We start from the raw sequence: 25,420 nt of genomic DNA on the forward strand, positions 1-25,420 counted from the left end.
TGCCCAGGCTGGAGTGCAGTGGCATGATCTCGGCTTATTGCAACCTCTGCTTCCCAGGCTCAAGTGATTCTCCTGTCTCAGCCTCCTAAGTAGCTGGGACCACAGGTGTGTGCCACCATGCCTGGCTAATTTTTGTATTTTTGGTGGGGATGGGGTTTTGCTATGTTGCCCAGGTGATCTTGAACTCCTGAGCTCAAGTGATCCTCCTGCTTCGACCTCCCAAAAGGGCTGGGATTACAGGTGCGAGCCACCACCCCAGGCCCCTTAATTTTAAATAAAAACAACTGCATTGAATTTAATGCAATAGAAAAGCAGCAGCAGAGTGAAGGTGCTTTCATTCCCAAGTGGGAGCGCCCATATGAGATGCGGAGACGGGGTGAGTCTCCTGCGCTGTCTTCCCAGGCCCCCTCTCCCTGGGCCTGGCAGGAAGGCGGAAGCAGAGGCTGGCCATTTGCATGTTGGAAATGGAAAGGTGTGAGTGGAAAACCTTTTAAGATCAATTTGAGTATCATCTACTTGACTTAGATCTTGAGAAATCCTTTAATAAAATGATCTCAAGGTGATTTTCGGCATAAAAAGGCTTGAGTCTTTTGGGCTCTGAACTGGGGATAATTACTTAGCACCTAAAGAAATACAAGGATTCTTCTTGTTAATAGTTTAAATACAGTTAGTTCAGATGGAACTCAAAATGGTTATGCACGAAGCAACACTGGGAAGGTGTGTTGTCCGTGTTGAGTGTCAGGCGATGCTGGGAGCGGGAGTTGATCAGCACGCATGTGTGTTTGTAGTGGTGGACGTGTTATGTCTTGGGCTGATCTAACTGTGGTCCTACCTGGTGTCCCCCTGCAGGGTTGGGTGCATAGCCGCTCTAGCCCCTTTTCTGCTGTAGTGGGCCTGGGGTCTGTTGGTGTTTCTTGTGGTGGAATTCCTAGGGGATGGAAAGTTCCTGGAGCAGAAGCAGCAGACGTCTGATGTCCTGGATGTTGGGTGCTCTGGAATAAGGAGCTCTGACACCAATGTTCGAGTCTGAGGGAGTTACCTCAGTGTGCCCGCTTCCCTGGCATCCTGCAGAGATACGGTGCACCACATGAGGGCATGGTAGAGAGTTCCAGATGCTGTGGCACGTGTAGGAAGGCGGTCTCGGGGGTGGGGACAGCACCCATGTCCTCTTTGTGTGTGTCCTGATCACTCAGACCGTCCTCTGGCTTCTGTTCTGCAGCCCTTGTATTTTCACACATCCTTGAACCACCCTCATATCGTGGCTGTGGTGGAAGTGGTCGCTGAGGGCAAGAAACGGGATGGGACCCTCCAGACAGCGTCCTGTGGATTTGGAATTCTTCAGATCTTCAGCAACCAACCGAACTCCCCTACCTCTGCCTCCCAGGACAAAAGGTACCTGCCTTGTTTCTACAACCGGGGGTTTGCCAGTGTCTGTCGGGTTTTTTTTTTTTTGAGATGGAGTCTCACTCTGTCGCCCAGGTTGGAGTGCGGCAGCATGATCTCGGCTCACTGCAAGCTCCACCTCCTGGGTTCACGCCATTCTCCTGCCTCAGCCTCCCGAGTAGCTGGGACTATAGGCACCCGCCACCACGCCTGGCTAATTTTTTGTATTTTTTTTTTTTTTTAGTAGAGACGGGGTTTCACCACGTTAGCCAGATGGTCTCGATCTCTTGACCTCGTGATCCGCCTGCCTCGGCCTCCCAAAGTGCTGGGATTACAGGCGTGAGCCACCGTGCACGGCCTTTCTTTTGAGACAGAGTGTCATCTGTCAACCAGGCTTGAGTTCAGTGGTGTAATCTCAGCTCACTGCAACCTCCACCTCCCGGGTTCGAGTGATTCTTGTGTCTCAGCCTCCCAAGTAGCTGGGATTACAGGTGCCACACCTGGCTGATTTTTGTATTTTTATAGAGATGGGGTTTTGTCATGTTGGCCAGGGTGGTCTCGAGCTTCTGACCTCAAGTGATGCACCTGCTACCACACCCGGCTGATTTTTGTACTTTTAGTAGAGATGGGGTTTTGCACTTGGCCAAATTCCAGCATCTTTCTGTGGTGGTGTAACTCCTCGTCTTATGGTGGCAGTAGAAAGCCGTACATTTGTCATCTAAAGTTGTGTGTCCATAATAGCATAGTGTGGGATGTTTCTTGCTTGGGGGTTTGCCTTTTTTTTTTTTTCTTCGAGACAGGGTCTTGCTCTGTCACCCAGGCTGTAGTGCATGGTGCAATCTTGGCTCACTGCAACCTCCACTTCCAGGCTCAAGCAATTCCTGTGCGTCACCCTCCCAAGTAGCTGGGATTACAGGTGTGTGCCACTACGCCTGGCTAATTTTTGTATTGTTAGTAGACACGGGGGTCTCTCTATGTTGCCCAGGCTGGTCTTGAACTCCTGGGCTCAAGAGATCTGCTTGCCTCAGCCACCCAAAGTGTTGGGATTACAGACGTGAGCGACTGCGTCCGACTGGGTTTGCCGTTTCTAAGTGACTTAAGGAATTGTTCTTTAGGCCGGAGTAAGGGCTGGCTTTGGCCATGAGTGATGAATTTGAGGTAGGATGGATGTGGGCCAAAATCCTACTCTAGCACTTATTCTCTGTGGGACTTTAGGCAAGAGATTTGAGCTCTTGGGCCCTGAATTTATTCATCTGTATATGAGGGGTAATGATAATGCATATCTCGTAAGTTCTGCTTGAATACTGAGCGATGTGGTTTTCACAGGTATCTGGCGGACAGTAGATGTTCATTCAGCACGTGCTAGCTGAGTGTCTGCCGCGTGCCAGGCTCTGTGTAGGAGCCCATACGGGTGGATAGGCTGGCACATCATCCTTTCAGCCAGGGTTAAAGCCTACATGTTTACTCCAAATCAGGGTTTCTCAAGCTTGGCACCACTGACTTTGGAATGGATGATTCTTTGCTGTCACGGGGCTGTCCTCTGTGCTGTAGGATGTTTAGCAGCATCCCTGGCAACCCACTAGATGCCAGGGCACCCCCTCCCTGCCCCCTGGCCCAGTTGTGACAGACGAAAAAAAAAGTCTCCAGACATTGTCACATGTGCCCTAGGGAGCAGAATCATCACTGGTTGAGAAGCTCTGCTCCAGACATACAGCTGTGGAAACTCCTTAGATGTTGTCTTTCTTGAGACATTTTAGAGTTTTACACATTTCCATGGTGTTTTCCAGGAAAGCTCCTCGGTTCTCAGGCTGCCTTGGGTTGGGGCTGCATGTGTGCCAGAGATGCTTGACCATGAGCACCGAGGGCTTGGGGAGTGGAGCTGCTGCTGCTGCTGGCCTCAGCTGCCTCTGCCTTCCACAGAGGATGGGACTGGCGGCGTTTAGAAAGCTCTGGTGGGCTTGGTAGTGGCCGAGGCCTCCATGTGCTTTCCTTCTGAGAAGTGTGCATGTGGCTGATGAGTGTTCTCTGGGTCCTGTCTTCCAGGTTGCGGCTGTACCATGGCACCCCCAGAGCCCTCCTGCACCCGCTTCTCCAGGACCCCACAGAGCGTAAGAGCCAGGCCTGGCCTTGGCAGCACTCGCTGCTCTTGTGCCTTCCCTGAGTGTTCCCTACCTTTAGCTCTGAATGGGATCTTTCTCAGTGTAAACCACTGTCCACTTAGCTAATTTATCTGAGAGGTTTGGGCAGATGTTTTGTGGCCTTGGACTTCTGGCAGAAAGTAAAGAATTGAAACACCGGCCCTGAGGGAGGGCATTGCTTTGTGGGAATGAGCACAGGAGGGCCTGTGAGAGCCTCCTGGAGGGAGGGGAACAGCTCTGCTCACCAGATGGAGTAGTAGCTCTCCGTCACCAGCCACTGACTGTCTGAAATCTCTGACCGCACAGTCATTGTTTATCTCCAGCATGGCGAGGCCTCATGGCTGAGAGGCCGCCTTAGAGCAGAGCAGGGTTTGGTGGGGAGCTTCCTGCTGTTCCTCTCTGACCAGCCGTTCCCAGGCAGCCAGAGGGAGCCATTTGGGAGGAATGGGGATGACGGTCTGCTCTGCTGCTGCCTGCCTGGAGGATGACAGGAAGGGCGTGTGGTGGGAGGGGTGGGGGTGGGCTAGAAGGACATCAGGGAGGCTCAGAGCACAGAGGCTGTGCTTGCCCAGCAGTTGGGAGAGTGTGGGTGGGGAAGAGTGGCTGGAGGTGGATCTGTTGGGGAGGGTGACTTTCTGTCTCTTCGAGGTGAGATGCTGCCTAGATTCCTCGAAGGGGATGCCATGTGGCTTATGACTTATGTTAAAAGTCAAACCTGGCCGGACACCGTGACTCAGGCTTGTAATTTCAGCACTTTAGGTGGCTGAGGCAGGTGGATCACTTGAGCTCTCAGAAGTTTGAAACCAGTCTGGGCAACATAGTAAGACCCTGTCTGTATAGAAAATACAAAAACTTAGCCAGGTATAGTGGTATGTGCTTGTAGTTACAGCTACTTAGGAGGCTGAGGTGGGAGAATGACTTCGCCCAGTAGGCAGAGATTACAGTGAGGTGAGATTGCACCACTGCACTCCAGCCTGGGTGACAGTGAGACCCTGTCTCAAAAATAAAACCAAAACATCAAACCCACTCCCTTTTCCCCTCACAGGTCTTGGTGACAGTCTCATGATAGATGTCAGCTGAAGAGTGATGAGGTTCCTGAGACTGGAAAGGAGAGCTTTGTTTCTCATAAAGGGCTGCAGCCTGCAGGTGGCCTTTCTGATAGGCTGGGAAGTGTAGCCTCCAGCCAGAAGCCAGAAACAGACCCTTTGAGAGAGGGGCAGAGGGAAGAGGAATTTCTGCTGAGTGGGGGCTGAGTCTGCTTATTTTAATAAACCCAGGAGAAGTCATGCGTGTTTACGAGAGAAGCATGCATGTGCGTGGCTGAGTCCCATGCTGCTTCGTGGGACATGTGTTCAAAACATGGCACTAGCAGGACCCAAGGGGGATGTTCTCGGCCCCTGACGTCAAAAGGCGAAGCAGAGAACACGAAAGCCTTCCCTGCATGCCTTCCGTGGGCTATCCAGAAGAGGGGCAGCGGCAGGCGATCAGTGGCCAGCAGCAGTGGTGGAGTCTCTAGAAGGGCTGGTTCCAGTCCTGAGGGAAGAAAGGCTAATGGTGGTTAGCTTAGGCTTGGGCACATGGAGGCCTGTCTGGTCCCCCTCCTGTCACTCCCGGAATTCAATTTTCAAGGCCGCTGTGGAGTCCTCTAGGCCAAGAGGAGGTCCCTTCACTCCACTGGGGGCTCAGGATTTTATTTTTAGTTTGCTGAGAACAACCAGTCAGGAACTTCATTTCATTGCTAAAGATTGACTTTTAGGTTATTTTTCAATTGAATCTAATTATTCATATGCCAGGATTTTCTCTTTCGGAAGTATCCTTAGAACAAAGTAGACAGCCACCATGTTCGCTCCACGTCCACAGTCCGCACGACTGGGTCGGGCCGGGAGGGTGGGACTCCAGGCACGCCGATGCAGATCATAATGTGCTCTTCCAGGCATGACTTGTACAGAACACGCAGCAGTCTTCTCTTGGAGAGTGGATGTTAGCATTATAATGATATGCTAATAGTCTAAAGGCAGCTGGGGCTCACCCGTTCTAGTTTGCACCAGTTTCGTGGGGCTCTGTCTTTCTCTGGTATTTGGTCAGGGGTCAAGAAACTCTGGTGGCATCCTTGCCATCTGGTTCCTTTAAAGCAGCGGTACCCATAGATAAAGGGACTGAAGGAAAACAGTGAGAAAAAGGAACTTTTGCTGTTATTTCATCAGGGCTGCCCTGGTAACAGACCCTTCCGGGGTCTTTTTACGGACACAGAAGCTAATGCGAATGTCCGGTATTGCATCTGATGCTTGACCTCTTCTTACTCACTGTTCCACACCTTGCTTTCTTCCCTTACAATTTGTCTAGAAGAATGTTTTCTATCAGTACACAAAAAGCACTCATTCTTTTTACAGCTCTGTGGTATTTTGTGGAATCGATGTTTCATCCATGATTGATTGAATAGATCTCCTTACCGACCCTTAGGCGGTTCTGTAAGAAAAGGTGGGGCCAGGCGCGGTGGCTCACGCCTGTAATCCTAGCATTTGGGGAGGCCGAGGCAGGCAGATCACCTGAAGTCAGGAGTTTGAGACCAGCCTGGTCAACATGGCGAAACCCTGTCTCTACTAAAAACACAGAAATCAGCCGGGTGTGAGGGTGAGTGCCTGCAATCCCAGCAACTGGGGAGGCTGAGGCAGGAGAATCGCTTGAACTCAGGAGGCGGAGGTTGCAGTGAACCGAGATCATGCCACTGCACTCCAGCCTGGGTTACAGCGAGATTCCATCTCAAAAAAAAAAAAAAAAAGAAAAGGTTGGAAACCCCGTTGCAGTGGGCGTCCGCCCTTCCCCTGAGCGTATGCGTGAACTCGTAGGGCATACTCCTGAAGCAGGTGGCTGGGTCTGAGGTCTGTGCATTTGGAGTCTTCCCCTATTCCTCCTGTGTGTCCTCCTGGAGAGGTTGTGACTCCTGACCAGCCACCCGGGTCAAATGCCTTTAGCAGTATTTTAAATTTTAAAGTAAGCAGATTCCATGTTTGAAGTGGTTAGATACTAAAACGATATAGTTTTTCACCAATTCCTTTCTTTTCTTTTTCTTTTTTTTGAGACGGAATCTCCCTCTGTCACCCGGGCTGGATTGCAGTGGTGTGATCTCGGCTCACTGCAACCTCTGTTTCCCAGGTTCAAGCGATTCTCCTGCCCCAGCATCCCAAGTAGCTGGGATTACAGGCATGCGCCACCATGCGGGTAATTTTTGTATTTTTAGTAGAGACAGGGTCTCACCATGTTGGTCAGGCTGGTCTCTTTAACTCCTGACCTCAGGTGATCCACCTGTGCTGGAATTACAGGTGTAAGCCACTGTGGTGGACCTAGTTTTTCACTAATTTCTTTTTCTAATAATACACTAGTTTATATTTAGCGCTTTCTTTTTTTTTTTTTGAGACAGAGTCTCGCTCTGTCGCCCAGGCGGGAGTGCAGTGGCCGGATCTCAGCTCACTGCAAGCTCCACCTCCCGGGTTCACACCACTCTCCTGCCTCAGCCTCCCGAGTAGCTGGGACTACAGGCACCCACCACCTCGCCCAGCTAGTTTTTTTGTATTTTTTAGTAGAGATGGGGTTTCATCGGGTTAGCCAGGATAGTCTCGATCTCCTGACCTCGTGATCTGCCCATCTCGGCCTCCCAAAGTGCTGGGATTACAGGCTTGAGCCACCGTGCCCGACCTGCTCTTTATGAAATCAGAAAATGAATGAGCTGAACTTGTGACTCTCAGTAGCTGTCCCTGGCCCAGCCATAGCCAGGACTTGAGCCGCCTGAGACCACGTGCATGCCCTGTGCCTCGGGAAGTGGTGGATTTCCTGTCACTGGAGAAAATCAGGCCTGAGCAAGATTGGCCATTTGGTGGGAATGTGAAGAGGGCAGCGCAGGCCCAGTGTTTTGGGGGTGTGCCTCTCCCCACACCCTCATTTCTGGAGATACTATTCCTTCCACCGTCAGGGCCTGCCCCCACTGCAGTGCAGCCACACTCCTCCTGGGTGTCATTTCTCCGGGGGCTTTCCTTCATGCCCTTTTTCCTCCTCGCGTTTCCCCTCGTGCTTTACCCACACCTGTCCCGTGGTTTGGATCCAGTTCCCCCGTGCATTATGGGTATCCGCGTGTTTGGTCTGAGCCGTCACCCCAGGAAAGTGGCACCTCCCTGAGGACAAGGCTCCGTCTCTGATGCTGCTGACCTCCCTCCAGTGCTGCCCTGCTCCTTTTGGGGCTTGGTGGATACAAGTGCTGACAGGCAAAGGCAGGCAGGCAGGCCTCGGGCCAGGGTGTCCTCCAGGCCCCTCTGATGGCAGGGACCAGCGAGACCTGGGGAAACCACACAGCCCATGCCTGTCTGTGCTCTCAGGAGACTGAGGGAAGTAGTGGGTGGGAGAGATTTTATGCTGGATTAAAAACTGCACCTCCAGGCCAGGTGTGGTGTCTTATGCCTGTAATCCCAGCACTTTGGGAGGCCAAAGTGGGAGGATCACTTGAGCCCAGGAGTTTGAGGCTCCAGGGAGCTATGATGACACCACTGCTCTCCAGCTTGGGCAAACAGAGCGAGACCCTGTCTCTAAAAACAAAAACAAAAACAACAAAAATAAAGAAAAATCAAAAAAAAAGTTTAAATTGTAACTTTCCCAGAGAAGGTTATTGAAGGCCAATGCCTTTCACTTTGAGGCTGAACAGAGCACTACTACACTCTCCCTAGAAAAGTCCCTTTCCTGTTTGTGGCATTTCTAACATTCTCTGTTTATTGGCTGGTTTGACTGGAAGTGCCTTTACTTTCAGCTATCAATTGATCACATTGGTATTTTCTTCCCCAGAAAACAAACACATGACCCTCATTGAGAACTGCAGCCTGCAGTACACGCTGAAGCCACACCCGGCCCTGGAGCTTGCGTTCCACCTTCTTCCTGAGAACCTTCTGGTGTCTGGTCTGCAGCAGATCCCTGGCCTGCTTCCAGCTCATGGAGAATCTGGTAAGGGCATCTTTGATTCTCTCCGCTTGGTGAGTCGAGTCTGTTCTAGTTCACAGTGAAACCTTGAAGGCACTGGGCTCTTCCAGGGGCAGCGTGGGCCGAGTGCCCCTCTGCAGCTCAGCAGCACGGCCTGGCGGGGGATTGTTGGAGGTGGCGGAGGAGGATGGAATGGCAGTCTAGTTTCCGTTTCCCTCCTAAATAGTGTCTCACATCCTTCAAGTCATTTCTGGCTTCTTTCATCGGGACAATGCTTTCGTAAGAGACAGAGTTCAAGTCTGTGTGACCATAGCCAGGAAGACCACTGTGGCTGGATCTCACCCATATGGCATCACATCAGTGACCTGATGGTGATGATGATAATTAAGGTAAAATAAGGATAACATATTTTACATTAGCCCTTTGACCATCTTAGCCCTTTTAAGATGGCCAGTTCAGTGGCAATAAGTACATTCACATTGTAGTGCAGCCACCAGCACCATCCATCCCCAAGCTCTTTCCTCTTTCCTGGCTGAAGCTCCTTCCCATTCAACACGGACTCCCTATTCCCCACTCCCCCAGCCCCTGGCAGCCATCCTTCGCTTTTTGTCTTCATGATTTCAGTGACTCTAAGGACCTCATAGAGCTGGGATTGTGACCAGAATTGGTTCCTTTTGGTGGGTTCTTGGTCTCACTGACGTCAAGAATGAAGCCGCAGACCCTCGCGGCAGTTCTTAAAGATGGTGTGTCTGGAGTTTGTTCCTTCCGATGTTCAGATGTGTCTGGAGTTTGCTCCTTCCGGTGGGTTGGTGGTCTCGCTGACTTCAGGAGTGAAGCCGCAGACCTTCGCAGTGAGTGTTCCAGCTCTTAAAGGTGGTGCGTCCAGGGTTGTTCGTTCCTCCTGGTGGGGGTTGGTGGTCTCGCTGGCTTCAGGAGTGAAACTGCAGACCTTCGTGTTGAGTGTTACAGCTCATAAAGGTAGTGTAAACCGCGTTGAGTGTTACAGCTCATAAAGGTAGTGTAAACCCAAAGAGTGAGCAGCAGCAAGATTTATTGGAAGAGCGAAAGAACAAAGCTTCCACAGCGTGGAAGGGGACCTGAACAGGTTGCCGCTGCTGGCTCGGTTGGCCTGCTTTTATTCCCTTATTTGGCCCCATTCACATCCTGCTGATTGGTCCATTTTACAGAGTGCTGATTGGTCCATTTTACAGAGTGCTGATTGGTGCATTTACAATCCTTTAGCTAGACACAGAGAGCTGATTGGTGCATTTACAATCCTTTAGCTAGACACAGAAGTTCTCCAAGTCCCGACCCGATTAGCTAGACACAGAGCCCTGATTGCTGTGTTTACAAACCTTTAGCTAAACACAGAATGCTGATTGGTGTGTTTACAATCCTTTAGCTAGACAGAAAAGTTCTCCAAGTCCCCACCCGACCAGAAGCCCAGCCAGTTTCACCTCTCAGGATCATGCAGTCCTTGTCCTTCAGTGGCTGGCATTCTTTAGGAAGAGAGGGGAATTGCTCTGTTAGTTCATCCTAAGAGTGAAATCTTCAAGGTTCTGAGCGGAATGTTTTCGAGGTTCATCCATGTTATAGCATGTGTCCCAGTTTCCTTCCTTTTCATCTTAAGGCTGGATGATATTCCAGTCTATGGATGGACCATGTTCTGCCGATTGTTTCAGCAGTTAACGCTTGAGTTGCTTCCACCTTCTGGCTGCTGTGAACATGGGTGTGCAGTGACTTGAGGAGTTTTGGAAACTGAAATTCATGTTAAAGGACAAGGGCTCTGTCTTGGTGTGGTTTTCAGAAGTTGAATCTCTGGTAGTGGAATTGGGTTGACCCCAGCAGCCATGGGAGTGTTGGGGGTGTGCTCTGCTGTAGGAATCTGCTGGGTGGTCCTCATGGCCTGGGCCCATGCTTCTTCCAGGCACTTCTGGAGGCTTTTGTGTGGCTTTCTTGAGGAGTCCAGGAGAAGGAACACACCAGCCTCATTCTACCTGTCATGTGCTGGAGATTTCCTGGCACCACCAGAACCTTGGGTGTCTTGGGTGACTGACTCCCTGCTGGGTTCCAGGAAGAGCAGGATTTAACCTTGTGTGTGAGGGATGGGGACCGAGAGCAGTGCTGTGCTGAGAGTTTGGCTCATTCTGGACCCTGAAGAAAAGGATGCAGCTCGGCTCCAGCATGGGTCCCTGGTTGTCGGCGATGACAGCCCTGTGCGTCGCACAGGCATTCTGGTTGGTGCCAGGGTGTAGATGTTATTAGCTGAGTTAATTAATTTCTTGGATGGGTCTATTGTGGACATCATCACTGTGAAGTCACTGTTTTTCCAGCATTCCAGGGAGGAGAGGTTGAGAAATGAGAAGGGAGGAAGGAACTCTGAATAGGAGCAGCAAGTGTGGGACCCCAGTATGGGTCTGTCCTGGCTCACTGAGCTGTAAGTGCTCTCCATACCCGCTTCGGGGTGTCTTATTACCCCTGTAATCTGCCTGCAATCCTCTGAAAGGAAGAGGGAGATAGAGGGAAGGCATCATTGTCACTGCTGTTGAGTTGAGCCAAGAGAACATGAAAACCTGTGTCTGGCTCTGAGACCTGGGCTGTAGCTTATCCTTCTGGCCCCTGCTCTGCTGGCCAGGGAGGGCCCTGTAGGCCCCGCTGTGAGACGTAGCCTAGTTGATACTGATCTTCAGGACTAGCTGTGAGACGTCACCTGGTGGATAGTGATCTTCAGGACTAGCTGTGAGACGTTGCCTGGTGGATACTGATCTTCAGGACTAGCGGTGTGCTGCTTTCGAGTCGGCTGTGTGGGTCTTACTGCCTGGGATCTTGGAGCGGGAGGGGTAGTCATCACTTTGTGACTTGCTCATGGGTGTCAGTAGAACTGCAGACCAACAGAAATAGCTGCAGGTCACTGTGGACTGGCTCAGCCTCATGACTAGGACTGCAAATGAGAAGCTGTGGTGCCCCAAGAGGACAGGCCTGGTTTTGTTCCTAGTGTCTTATGTCCAGCTGGGACCAAGGGGGCCACGAGATGGGAGATAGAGTTTTGGATTAAAGAGCATGAGCCTAGGGTGCATGATTCCTGCTCCTCATTCTTAAAGGCCACGCTTTGGGAGAGGCCTGGCCCGTTGGCCTCAAGTCGGCCTTCCAGGTATGGAGCAGCCGGCCCATCACCAGGGCGCTGAACGAATGCAGGCAGTGCCTAGAACATTGCAAAATGAAAGACATTTTATGCTGCTGGTGTTGAAAATCGAGTGAGCAGAGGATCTGAGGGCAGGGCAAGCACACACCATGGTGTCTGGGGGCAGGGACGGAGGGAAGTGGACTGACCGACTCCACCAGGTGAGGGCCGCACGCGCCCTTTGGAGAGAAAGGACAGGTATCTCAGCAACACCTGCCACACCCCTGCCGCCCCTGCCCCCGCTCCCAGAGTTGTTTTAGGAGAGAAACACAATTTGCCTAGCCTTTCTGTTGTGTTTGGGGTGCCAGTGCTGTGTGGGCCCTGAGACTACTTTCTTTTTATTTTACTTCTTAAACTTTTAAAATTATTTATATAATGACAGCCAGATTCTTCCCTAATTCTTTTTTTTGAGACAGGGTCTGGCTCTGTTGTTCAAGCTGGAGTGCAGTGGCACAATCTTGGTTCACTGCACACTCTGCCTCCCACGCCCAAGTCATTCTCCTACCTCAGCCTCCTGAGTAGTAAGGACTATAGGCGTGTGCCACCTGTGCCTGGCTTTTTTTTTTTTTTTTTTTTTTTTTTGAGACAGTCTTGCTCTGTTGCCCAGGCAGGAGTGCAGTGGCACAATCTCAGCTCACTACAACCGCCGCCTTCTGGGTTCAAGCGATCCTCCTCCCTCAGCCTCCTGAGTAGCTGGGATTACATGCGTTAGCCACCATGCCCAGCTAAGTTTTATATTTTTAGTAGAGATGGGGTTTCACCACGTTGGCCAGGCTGGTCTTGAACTCCTGACCTCAGGTGATCCACCCACCTCAGCCTCCCAAAGTGCTGGGATTATAGGCATTAGGCATGGCGCCTGGCCTCCAGCTAATTTTTGTATGTTTTGTAGAGACAGGGCTTCTCCGTGTTGCCCAGGCTGATCTCGAACTCCTGAGCTCAAGCATCAAGGAATCCGCCCACCTTGGCCCCCCAGAGTGCTGGGATTACAGACATGTGCCACTGTGCCTGGTCTTGAGGCTGGTTTCTGACAGCTGTTCCTGGCCAGTGCCAACATAGCTTGTCTGTTGTGTGCCCCTTTTATACAATGCTAAATACCATTTTAAAACCACAAAGTTCATGTGTATTCAATACATTTAGTAAAAACTGAACGTCTTCCCTTCTAGTGTAACTCCGTGGAGAAAACCAGTGCTCATAACTTGGTATATACTTTTTACCTGTTCACTAATTCGTTCATTTATTCATTGATTTATTTACCAAATATTTATTGAGTAGACACTGTGAAGCAGGCCCTGGGCTAGGTGCTGAGGATGTTCCTTTGCACTCTTAGGAGACAGGCCATCGATCTCTCTTGAATGGATTTTGGTAGTAGTAGACCTCAAATCTAACCACAGTCACCAAAGGCAATAGAAGGTGTTTTAGAATAAACCTGGACTAGCTCAAAGTCATTTTCATTCCTACTTAAATCATTCCTAAATTTAGTTTTCATTCTCCTGCCACTGTTACAGTGTTTTTGTTTTTTGAGGTGCATTCTGGTGAATTAAATATCCTTAGCAGAAGAGCTGTGTCCCCAGGAGGCTGTGGTCTGTGGGAGCCTGTTAGGGCCTAGGGGAATCTCAGGGGCTCTCCAATGGATGTCAGTGGGAAGGGGGTTCTTGCTTGTGAAGCATTTGCTGGCAACCCCTATTTTCTCTGTAGTGTGCTCGTGGGGGTCCCAGAATAAAATGGATTGTTGTAGAGTGGGGTGTGTTTTTCCTTAGGATCAATGCTGTTATTGGGAATTCCATTCCTAGCCAGAGACTTGGCAGCAGATACATTAACGGTGGGCCAAGCTACAGAGCGTGAAGGGCAGAACGCCTCCGCTGCCGTGGGGGTCACTTCTGCCATGGTGGGGTTCGTGTCTGTCTTGGTTGCTGCTGTTGGTTGGTTGGCTGAATGAGTGAGTGAAAGGATGAATGCTTTCAGATAGTAAAAGGATGCTTGTTGGGTTATGCTGGAGGCTGAGAGACCTGTGGCGGGTGTGTGTTCCACATCTAGCCACGATGTGAGCTCGGGGCAGGTTTCCCAGCCGCTCCAATTCTTCGCTTTTGTTTTTCCTTTATAAAATGGGCACAATAATAGGGCCTGCTCATAAAGATGTATTTGGGGAGAAAATGAGATGGATTGGTAAAGCACTAGCGTCTTCATCATGAAAGTTGTGTCTTAAATTCAGCCCAGATCCAAGCCTCCTACAGTAGAGCGTCCTGGGAGGTCTGATCTGTTTGCCCTTTGCTCGCCCTTCAGATGTGCGAAGGCAGCATTCAGCACCAGGCCCAGCTGTGTTTTTGTCCAGGCCTGGCAACTCGAAGGTCACAAAGTAACTTGGTGGCTGAGCCAGGCTTGGGCTTAGGTGCTTTACTCCAGAGCCCATGATGCTTGCAAGACATGGCCTGCCAAGCCGGCTGAATGAGGATACCCAGGCTTGTCTGGCTTCCCTGGGCCCTCCAGGATCTGGAAGGTTCTACTCACTGCAGATGTAGCTTCTCAGTCTGGCTGTCCTGGCAGGAACCCATCTTTCCTCCCCTAATGACTTCCCGTGCGTGGGACTTGCATCTTCAGCTCCCTGTGCAGACCAGAGTCACAACTATTGGAATGGCCATTGGGCCTGGGGGTGTGCACCTTGGTCATGGGGTGGCCACACAGAACCTGCTTCCTTCCCAGCCTGGGCCACTTCCAGGAGCACTGACTTCTGCCCCCTCCCAGATGCCTAGTGACCCTGATCCCTCCACTGAGGGATTGCCGCCTCTTGAGATGGGGCACCCATGGCACACAAGTGATCCTTCCTAAAGGAAGTTGGTCTGGTAAATGGCCATTGTCCTCTGTTATTTTAGTTTATGTCATCCCCCCACCCCAGCTCTTTGAAACATTCTATTAAAATTTTTCTTGGCGCACTGTAGTTGTATATATTTGTGGGGAACAGTTTGATGTTTCAGTACACGTATGTGTTGTAGAGTGATCAAATGAGAGTACTAGCGTGATCGTGATCTCCCACACTCATCGTTTCTGTGTGGTCAGGACGTTCAGAAGCTGCTTTTCTAGCTCTGTTGTGTTTTACGGTAACTTACTGGTAACCATCATTACCCTGCTGTGCAAGAACAGCAGAATTTAGATTGTAACTTGTGCCATGACCCCTTGACAACCTCTCCCTCCCCTCCTCAGTCTCTGGTAACCACTGTTCTGTGCTCTGCTTCTATGGTACCAACTCTTTTTTTTGAGCTCCCACATATGAGTGAGATCATGTGGCATTTGTCTTTCTGTGCTTGGCTTATTCCACTTAACCTTGATGTCTGCTAGGTCCATCCGTGTTGTGTTTTTGCAAGCTACAGGACTTTATTCTTTTTCGTGGCTGTGTAAGTACTCCATTGTGTAGATACACTACTTTTCTTTATGCATTCATCCATAGATGAACACTTAGATTGATTCTGTGTCTCCACTCTTGTGAATGGTGCTGCAATAAACATGGGAGTGGCGATATCTCTTTGACATACTGATTTCATTTCCTTTTGATATTATATACTCAGTAGTAGGGTTGCTGGATTATATGGGAATTCTATTTTCAACTTTTTGAGGAACCTCTGTCTAGTTTTCCATAGTGGCTGTTCTGATTGGCAATCCCACCCACAGTGTATAGGTGTTCCCTTTTCTCCACATCCTCACCAACGCTTATTTTATCTTTTTGGTGTGGCCGTTCTCACTGAAATGAAGTGGTATCTCATTGTGGTTTTAATTTTCATTTCCCTGATGACTAGTGAGGCTGAGCATTGTTTCATGTGCCTACAGCCTATTTGATTGCCTTCTTTTGAGAAATGTCTATTAAGGCCCTTTGTCCATTTTAAAATGAAGCTACTAGTTTTTGTGTGTGTGTGTGCTGTTGAGTTGCTTAAATTCCTTATGTATTCTAGATATTAACCCCTTGTTAGATACATAGTTTACAAATATTTTCTCCCATTGTGCAGGTTAGCTCTTCACTCAGTTAATTGTTTGCTTTGTTGTGTAAGACCTTTTTATTTTGATATAATCGATTGGTTTCTTTTTGCTTTTGTTGCCTGTGCTTTTACGGTTTTATTAAAAAAAAAGTCCTTACACAGCCCAATCCTTACTCAGCCCAGTGTTATGAAGCACTTCTTCCGTTTTCTTCTAGTATTTTCATAGTTTCAGGTTTTAAGTTTAAGTCTTCAATCTATTTTGAGTTGACTTTTACGAATGGTGAGAGGTAGGGCATCTCATCGCATTCTTCTGCATGTGGGTGTCCAGTTTGTCCAGCACCATTTATTGAAGAGACTGTCTTTTTCCCAGTGTGTGTTCTTGGCACCTCTTTAAAAGTCAGTTGGCTGTAGGTGCATGAATTTATTTCTGGAATCTCTATTCTGTTCCATTGGACAAACGTAATGTGAGTTTGTGATAGGGACAATATAGAAAACTATGAAGAAGATAATCTACAATTGCTGCCTGCAGATACACGTGTATACATGTAAGTGCACATACTTTTAGATACCATTGCTATCAAATGGAATAACAGTTTTATATGTTACTATTCTTTTCACTTATATTATGATTATTTCTCAGTGTATCAAATAATCTTTGACAGTGTGATTTTTTGTTCTTATTCAGCCTGAGTGAATAATAGTTTAATGAACATTCCCCTAATGAACATTTGGTTTCGATTTTTCTCTATCATAATAAAGTTTCAGTGAATATTCTTGCACATAAATCCTTGCTTCTGTGTTTGATTATTTTCTCTGAATAGGTTCAAAAAGTAGAATTACTGGGGCAGAAAGTGGTATTTTAAAGCTTTTGACGTACTCGAAGGCAAAGGCGATACTGACTCATAACCTTCCGCAGGATAGGAGAGTGTTCTGTTGACGGCAGTTTCATCGGCATTGAGTCTTACCTTGGTGTTTTCTTTTTTTTTTTTTTTGCAACTTTGGAATTAGCTTTTAAAAATCTGCATATCTACATAAGTAAAAGATCATTAAAATATAGGAAGAGAGGGAGCTAGGACCAGAAGAAGATGACAGTGGTGGGGAAAGAAGGGGCAGAGTCCACGAGTGTGTGTAGATTGGGAAGCGGTTGGCTCCTTCCTCCTCCTGGGTGAGCCTTTGCTCTAGAGCCAGTGAGAAGGCTCCACAGGCAGCCCTGGGTCCTTCCCTCTCTCAGCCAAGGTTTTTCATGGGCCTGCTCTGCACCGGACCCTGAGCTGGGTCCCTGGGGCCACTGTTCCCTGGATGGGACCCTTTTCTTATGGTGTTGTTCAGGCTGTATTTTGCTGGTTGCCTTGACAGGCTCATGCCTGCTCAGTGTGTTTGCAGATGGTTCAAGGTAACACGGTAAAGTAAGGAGCGGCGTGGCTGGCCGCGTTCCTGCTGGAGAGAGAGGAAGGAAGCCATGCAGGGCAGCAGGCTGCAGGGCTGCACATGTCACTTTGCCTTCTCCAATCTGTGTTCTTTGAGTTGTCGAATTATAAAAACTGTTCCTGGGCCGGGTGCGGCGGCTCACGCCTGTAATCTCAGCACTTTGGGAGGCTGAGGTGGGCGGATCACAAGGTCAGGAATTCGAGACCAGTCCGGCCAATATGGTGAAACCCTGTCTCTACTAAAAATACAAAAATTAGCTGGGCATGGTGGCAGCTGTCTGTAGTCCCAGCTACTCAGGAGGCTGAGGCAGAAGAATGGCTTGAACCTGGGAGGCAGAGGTTGCAGTGAGCCAAGATTGCGTCACTGCACTCCAGCCTGGGCGACAGAGCGAGACTCCATCTCAAAACACACACACACACACACACACACACACACACACACACACACACACACACACACACAAACCAAAACATAAAAAACTGTTCCTGGAGGAGGTTTGGGGTAGAATTCGGACTGCCAATGAAATCTGCATTTGCTTAATTGTTGTGGGGGCTTGGCTTGGGCCTTGTGCTTTGTGTGGGGGTCCTGAGCACCCTTCCTTGCTGCAGGCCCCGGCTGAGGCTGGGGTGGGTGGGGACCCTTGGTGGCTGCCACTGGGTTTTTATTCCCAAGGATGATCCTTTTCGCACCCTCACTGTTTCAGGCGACGCTCTCCGAAAGCCTCGCCTCCAGAAGCCCATCACGGGGCACTTGGACGACTTATTCTTCACCCTGTACCCCTCCCTCGAGAAGTTTGAGGAAGAGCTGCTGGAGCTCCACGTCCAGGACCACTTCCAGGAGGTGTGGAGTCAGAAGCATAATGGGGGGCAGGGTGGGACCAGGCAGGGGTGGGGCCCGGGTAGGGCAGGGAGGAGGTGGGGCAGGGCAGGGCAGGGGTGGGTAGGGCAGGGGAGAACCCGCATCTGATGTTGCTGAGGAGGGCCTTGTGGCCATAAAGTGACGTGGTTCTGTCTTTTCCCACTTTTTGGAGCTGAATTGGACCTTCAGGGACCCCTTTCTTCCACAGCCAAGGCCCCCACAGAGCCTCCAGTCGTTGTTTTAACTTGAACAGTGACGAAGGTGCAGTTAACCTGAGATGTTAATTAACATTAATTCTGGTAGATCATGAAATAATCCTCATTTAAAGTAAACTAAGTCACCAGATGGGCATAGGGAAACCCATAGAACCTTTCCCATATTCAGAGGATGTCCGTGGGGACATGGGGTTCATTTCCAGAGGTGGCTGGAAGCCTTCAGTCATCTCACCCACCTTGGGCCCCTGGGAAGGCACCTCCAGCCTCACCGTCCCCTCAGCCTGCCCGTGTCACACATCATTGCGTTCTGGTCTCTGAGAGCCTGTTCACACTCCCTGCCGTTCCTGTCTGTTGCTTTTCAGTGTATGGGTTTGTCCAGGTGCCCTGGCAGGGCGTCTGGAGTGGTTGCCCGTCTGTTAGGCAGAGCCTGTCGAGCCTATTTGCCTGTGGCCCCTGGGAGGGATGTCTGTGTCTTGGAGGTGTGTGGAACTCAGCCTGCCTAGTGCACAGCATCCACTGGGGTTTCCTCTCTGGCCCCGTCCCAGCGATGCCCTGGCTTGTAAGCTGTAAAACACCAGGGCCAGGGAGGTTGTTTCTAGAGCTCCCGTCACCTCTGACAGCAAAAATTCTCTTGGATTTTCTGTGTAGAAGCTTGTTTGTATGCCAGACAAGACTTGGAAAAGCCTTTGCAGGTTTGGGGATTGCTTATGTTTTCTAGGCAATAATCTGTCCTTGGTCTGGAAAAATTGGACCTGATGAACTGTCACAAATACCGCCCTGGCTCTTCTGTCTCCAGCAGCAGTGGGAGCAGGCATGTGGGACGGAGATTGCCTGGTTCTGCTGGGGCCCTGGGCTCAGCCCACTTGCCCGCACCTTCGCTGATGGTCACCAGATGGAGTGGGGAGAAGAGGGGTCAGCCCTGGCTGCTCTCAGCTCTGGAAGGAGGGGCCCTTAGACCTTGGTTGTGGGCAAACCACTCCTTGTTCCCCCTCCTAGAACGAGAGAGAGTCTTCACTTTGGACTTCAGAAACAAAGAGAAAGAAACTTTAATTGCAGAGAGCCAAGAGCCTGGTGGGGTAACATCTTGCTATTGCGTCGAGTCCTCTTCATTTCACACCCCTTTCATGATGAGTCCCACAGCAGTGCGCAGAATGCGATTGCGTGACTGCGCGACGTGAGGAAGGACAGCAGGGGGAGGCCTTGGGCCTGGCACCCACAGAGGCACCCTCAGAGCCCCTCCGGTCTCATCCTGGCTGCACCTTCCTCCCCGCCCATTCCCTAGGGCGTTTGTGCTAATCACGTTTGGCTTTCTGTTCTGGTTTTACTGCCTGTCGAGGCATCTCTAAACACTATAGGCTTGCCTGCTTTTGACCTATCTTTAAATGAAATCGTACTTTTTTCTTCTGTATTGTTTTGCTGCTTTTGCTCAACACTGTGCTCCCGTGAGAGGCTGTCTGCAGTGGCTGTGGCTCCATTTGCTCACTTTCTTTGCTGGATGGTCATCCATGTGAGGGCACCAGGATTTATGAATCCATTCGACCACTGATGGACTGTTGGGTTATGTTCAGGTTGGGGCTGAGCATTCTTCCATGTATATCCTGACTTTTAGTAGAATCTCGAGCAGGAAGTAAAAGGGACTTTTTTGGAAAATCCTCATGGGCCTGCAATGAGCTGGCTGGTCCGCTGGGGTCTGCTGGTCTAGGATGACCTTGGTTGGGGTGGGGTGGCTCCCTGTGGCCTCTCCTGTGGCAGCCAGTCTGGACTTGCTCTCGTGGAGGCAGATGTTTAAGAGAGGAGTTGGAAATGCGCAGACATTTTCAAACCTCTGTTTGGATTAAATGTGTTACTCTACCATTGGCCAAAGCAGGTCACTGGCCAAGTCCAGAGTCAGAGAGGTAGGGGACTCCAGGTTCCAGGACAAAGGATGTGGCTTTAAAGATCGCTTACCTGGAGCTGTGAATGAGTCCTTTACCATGAGGGTTTGGTGGAATTCCCAGGATTTTGCCAACTCAGCCGTAGCTCCTGGGGGTGGAGGCAGAGATGGGCACGGTGCCTGCCTTCCTCCCTTTGAGCTTCAAGGCTTGGGTCCTGCCTTGGCGCCAGGTCCCGAAGGCTGGTGCGTTCTGTTATGCCACCGTCCTTAATTGTTGGCATATTTTGCTCCTTAGGTCCTGGGGGAAGGAAATTCTCTGAGGAAGTGTCTCTGTCATGTTCACTTGAAAGTCCCAGAGAACATTTTTTTTCACTCAGTAGTCAAAGAGGTCTTTTAAAAACATAAATCATCGCTTCTCGGCCTTTTGGGTAAGATCAAGTGTAAAAACGTAAATTCAGCCCTTTTTCTTCTGTGTTGAAAACCTGCTGCTGGCTTCTCATTGCCCTTGAACTGACACCTGGGATCCTGACCCTCTGGGGGGCATGTGGTGTGGTCTCTGCGGGTTTCCCCTGCCTAACTGCATGCTGCCTCCTGGGCATGGATTGGTCTTTGCGGGTTTCCCTGTTTCACTGTGTGCTACTTCCTGGGCCTGTTTTGCAGTCCTGGACTCAGGCCTGCCTCCGCCTGGGTGACCTCGGACTCATGTTTGTCCCTGCATGGGTCCTGGAGCATGTAGCAGGCTTTCCTGAATGTTCTTCCTGCACATCTCTGAGTGTTTCCCCTCAGGCTTCAGGTCTGGACGGGGTCCCCTGCCTTTCCTTCAGGGGTGCTGTTCCCCGCCCTTGCCACCGTGTCTCCAGCCATCACCCCGTGTTCCTCCCGGGCGCTCAGCCCTTCCTGGAAGAAGCAGCTGGCCTTCTTATCTGTTATTGTTGGTCTCTTGCTGTGAGTGTTTGTTTACCAGGACAAGGACTTTGTTTTGTTTACCATGACACGTGATGTGCATGAACGGGGTTTGGCACATAGTAGGGCTGTAATATGTAGTTGTGAGAATGAATGATTCAGGTGCTCATCCTAGTAGTCTATTAAGTTAGCAAGTTATTGTGTGTGTGTGTGTGTGTGTGCGTGTGCGCGCTCGCGCGCGTGTGTGAATGAGCTGGACTTGCTTGCTCCCTACCCATTCTTGAAAATGCAGTTCCACATAATATGGTCTTATGTACACACAAAACAGAGAATAGGATTGAAAGAGCAACATCAGTTTCCTTGGTGTAGTTCCTGCTGTTTTCTCATTTTTCAGGGCAGATTGTGTGAGGGTAGAGATGTTTTAGGAATATCATTGTTGAATTTTTTACAGTCCCATTAAAATCACTTTATTATGTGTTTTTACTGTCTTTGTATTTTTGTTCCAGTCCAACTGACAGATACTCAGTTATCTGCATAGTTTTATTTTCATTATCCAAAGGCTGAATTTAGGTCTGTTCCACTTGATTAATGGGCGGTAAAGAAAACTTGAAAATTCGGGGATCATTTTGCAAAGATCACATAATTTAATAAACACTAATAGCTGGGGGAATATCCTTGTTCATTTGTTAGAGTGCCTGTCCATTTTTGTTAAGATGAAACACTTTAATATCGAGTGACCACTTTGGGGCAGATTCTGTTTTTATTGGTTTAGGACTTAGTGCCTAAGCATGTTTCCCTTTGTACACCAACCAAGTCTCAGGTCTCTCGGTAGACAGAGTTGAAATGTGCTGAGCTCTGCCTCTGAGCACCTTTCCATCATCGTCCAGGGAATTGGGCCCCAGGGAAGTGGGCTCCGGGGAAGCAGCCTCTGGGAAAGGGGACTGGGGAAGTGGGCTATGGGACCTTGGAGGAGTCTTGAAGGAGCCAAATATGAGTTTGCTGCATCTTGAGAATGGTCAGCTCCACCTTGGAAAGCTAGTGTCAGGGTTTGGGGATCGAGGCATCTGAGGGTGTGCATTGTACTGAGAGGATCATGCTGTGTCGGAAATGCCAAAACTCCCCGGGCAGTGCCCAAGGCCAGTGGCTGGGATTGGGTGCTGTATCTGTCATTTGCTTGCACTCATCTTGACTAAGTATCATCTGATCTGCAGTTATCTGCAGCTTCTGCTCCAGTTTCTTCTCTCTGCTCGCCTCCCCCAGGGACTTGTGGCGAGCTCCCTCTTCCCGTCTGTGCCAGGGCTCATTCCTTCTGCCTGTGCCTCTTCCAGGGATGTGGCCCACTGGACGGTGGTGGCCTGGAGATCCTGGAACGGCGCCTGCGTGTGGGCGTGCACAACGGTCTGGGCTTCGTGCAGAGGCCGCAGGTCGTTGTACTGGTGCCTGAGATGGATGTGGCCTTGACGCGCTCAGCCAGCTTCAGCAGGAAAGTGGTCTCCTCTTCCAAGACCAGGTATTGTCCCCTGGGTCCCCAGGGATGGGTGGGGATGTACAGGGGATCACGATGCAATGAGGTCGTTTGTGCATGTCAGGTGTGGACTCACCCACGGGGCAGTTCTTCCTTGTGTTTCTTTCCTCTTGCTAAGTTGTGCCCATTAGGAACCAACCTTGGAGTTGGAAGTTCGGAAAAAGCCCCCCCTTTTTTTTCCATTTGTGCTCTGACAATTTGGGGGTTAGCATTATGGATGCTTCCAGCTGCGGCTGCTGAGGGTCAATGGAGGCCTTGCATGCTGCCTTCTAGGCGTGCCCTGTGATTAGTTTCTCACAGGACAGAGAATCGGGGCAGCAAGACCTGCTGCTCTGTTTAATCCAGTGCCTCCCAAATCAGGTGCCGCAGACATCACTGCAGGGTGTCATGCCTTTCCTCTCTTGTGGTGCCAGGCAGAGACCAGGTGTCCTCTGCCGTAGGCCAGCCTTGAAGAAGGAGCCTCCATCCTCTATGGCATTTCCTGGTAACTTGGCCGTATCAGGCTGTATCAAGCTTTGGTAATTTGGAAAGGGGTTGAAAGAGCAGTGAGAGGCCGAGGCGGGAGGATTGCTTGAGCTCAGGAGTTTGAGACCAGTCATGGCAGCATAGTGAGACCCTCATCTCTTAAAAAAAAAAAAAAAAAGCAACGGTTTGGGGGAATTTCCAGATCATTTGGGAAGAGCATGCAGTGTTACATGGTAGACTTGCTGTGGCAGCAGCACCCCTGTGTCCCCCAGGGTGTCCCCTTGGCTGTTGCTGACGGTGGTCAATGTGGATGAAGGAAAGATGGGAGCCCGAGCTCTAATACGCCCCCGGTTTGTGTTTCTGACCCAGCTCTGGGAGTCAAGCTCTGGTTTTGAGAAGCCGCCTCCGCCTCCCAGAGATGGTCGGCCACCCTGCGTTTGCGGTCGTCTTCCAGCTGGAGTACGTGTTCAGCAGCCCTGCAGGAGTGGACAGCAATGTAAGAACAGCTTTTTGTACTCAGGTTCCTCTGGCGATGAATTCTGTGCTGAGGATAAATGTAATGGGCATGAATGCTTTTTCCATTAAAAAGAGGCATGATTATTATAAATAATAAGTGAAAATCACTTTACGGACATTTACCAGCTAATTGTAAGGAATGTTACGAAGGATACAGACGAGATGGAGAGGGCAAAGAATGTGGGAAGGGCTTGGAGCTCCCATGCCCTGCTGGGCTCCGCCCTCTGGGCACCTCCGTGGGTTCAGCTGTCCAGAGCTCTCTGAAGCCAGCCCTTTTGGGTTTTGATGGACACTTCATTCCGTAGACATGATTGATTAAACATTGGCCATTGATGATCAGTGTAACCTTCAGTCACTCTCCTCCCCCTGCCTTGGTCTTGCTGTGAGCAGCCCCATCCTGAAGCCACCGAGGGGCTGCCAGCCACGGTCACCTCATTAGCACACAAAAGATAGCACTTCGGAGACTCCGGGGGTTTCAGGAGTTGTGTACCAGGAAACTGGACGAAGACCAAATAGATGGTTCACAAACGACAGGTGCATTCTGCTGGCTGGGAGTAACGCATAAGTCAGTAAGTTTCATGTATCGTAATCGCGTGAATTCATGATGATTGAATCGGTAATTATTTTGAAAAATGAGGCCGTTTTAATGTATTTTTATATGACAGTAGTGTGGTAAAGCTTGAATTTGCACACGTGAGAGATGGTTTCTCATAGGGAACTTTAAAAGCTTGAATTTGCACACGTGAGAGATGGTTTCTCATAGGGAACTTTATATATACCTATAGAACACTAAGAGTAAGAATGTATAGGTCCAGTTGAAAGAAAGAAAATATGTGAACATCATTTATATTCATGTAGATTCTTTGAAAAACCCAAATCCTGCTGTTCTTAAGATTTAGTTTTCTGTTTGAAAAAGCCAGTACTGTAGTTCCGCCTTTTCCACGGGGCGTTTGTTCCAAGGCCCCGGTGGGTGCCTGAAACCTCTATAGTACTGACTTTCCACGGCACATACTAGGTTTTACAGTTTATAAATTAGGTAGAGTAAGATATTTAACAACAATAACAATAAAATAGAACAATTATAATACATATACAGTAATAAAAGTGAATGTAGTCTCTGTCTCTTCCTCTGCCTCTCGACTGCAGTGGCGGGTGGTGTCTACAGTGTGGCTACGGAGGACGGAGGCTGGTTCACGCCCGGGCTGGGACACTGCTCAGGGCGGCAATTTAGGACTTAGGGGCTGTTTTCTTCCGGAGTTTTCTATTTAATATTTTCAGACCAAGGTTGACTGAGGGTCACTGGAACTGCAGATTGGGGGTACTTCTGTATAATTTTATTTTATTTTTTTTAAACGGAGTCTTGCTGTGTCGCCCAGGCATTCTCAGCTCACTGCAAGCTCCGCCTCCAGGGTTCACGCCGTTCTCCTGCCTCAGCCTCCTGAGTAGCTGGGACTACAGGCGCCCGCCACCTCGCCCAGCTAATTTTTTGTATTTTTTAGTAGAGACGGGGTTTCACCGTGTTAGCCAGGATGGTCTCGATCTCCTGACCTCGTGATCCGCCCGCCTTGGCCTCCCAAAGTACTGGGATTACAGGTGTGAGCCACTGCACCTGGCCCTTCTGTATTCTTTTTAACAAGTAAATTAGAAACCAAGAAACGGCTGACAAGACATCTTCCATGGCGACGCGGCCTGCCATTGCGACTGGGCAGCTCTTTCGGGAACAGCCTGTGAAGGAGCATGAGGTGCTGAGGACAGTCTTGGGGTGTGCCTCAGGCGGGAGAGCAGTGCGTCGGGGTATAGCTGCCATTTGATGTTTCTAATCTCTTCTGGCAGCGGTGAGCTGACTTTGCCAGTGTCCACTCCTCCGGTCGCTATGATTCCGAGTCCTAATTAGGTGCAGAAATCCAGAGGTGCCAAGTGTTCTGTGGCCTGATGCAGTCACAGTCATTTAATGAAACTGTTCCAGTTCTGCTTTTCTTTACTTATGACCAGAAATTTCAGCTAAAATGCAGCT

General features: G+C 49.8%; 1 protein-coding gene across 2 annotated transcripts in view; it reads left to right on the forward strand.

The window, feature by feature from the left end:
- NPHP4 (nephrocystin 4) overlaps positions 1 to 25,420 on the forward strand; it is a 143,559-nt gene that overhangs the window by 30,905 nt on the left and 87,234 nt on the right. For both annotated transcript variants that reach the window (XM_030942780.1, XM_030942779.1), the window contains exons 4-9: positions 1,220 to 1,392; positions 3,427 to 3,491; positions 8,349 to 8,504; positions 17,755 to 17,891; positions 22,229 to 22,410; positions 23,260 to 23,386. In XM_030942780.1, the coding sequence (XP_030798640.1) occupies positions 1,220 to 1,392; positions 3,427 to 3,491; positions 8,349 to 8,504; positions 17,755 to 17,891; positions 22,229 to 22,410; positions 23,260 to 23,386 (840 nt within the window). The remainder of the gene's footprint in view (positions 1 to 1,219; positions 1,393 to 3,426; positions 3,492 to 8,348; positions 8,505 to 17,754; positions 17,892 to 22,228; positions 22,411 to 23,259; positions 23,387 to 25,420) is intronic.

The sequence above is a fragment of the Rhinopithecus roxellana genome, chromosome 12 (assembly GCF_007565055.1).
Source record: "Rhinopithecus roxellana isolate Shanxi Qingling chromosome 12, ASM756505v1, whole genome shotgun sequence".
Taxonomy (NCBI): domain Eukaryota; kingdom Metazoa; phylum Chordata; class Mammalia; order Primates; family Cercopithecidae; genus Rhinopithecus; species Rhinopithecus roxellana.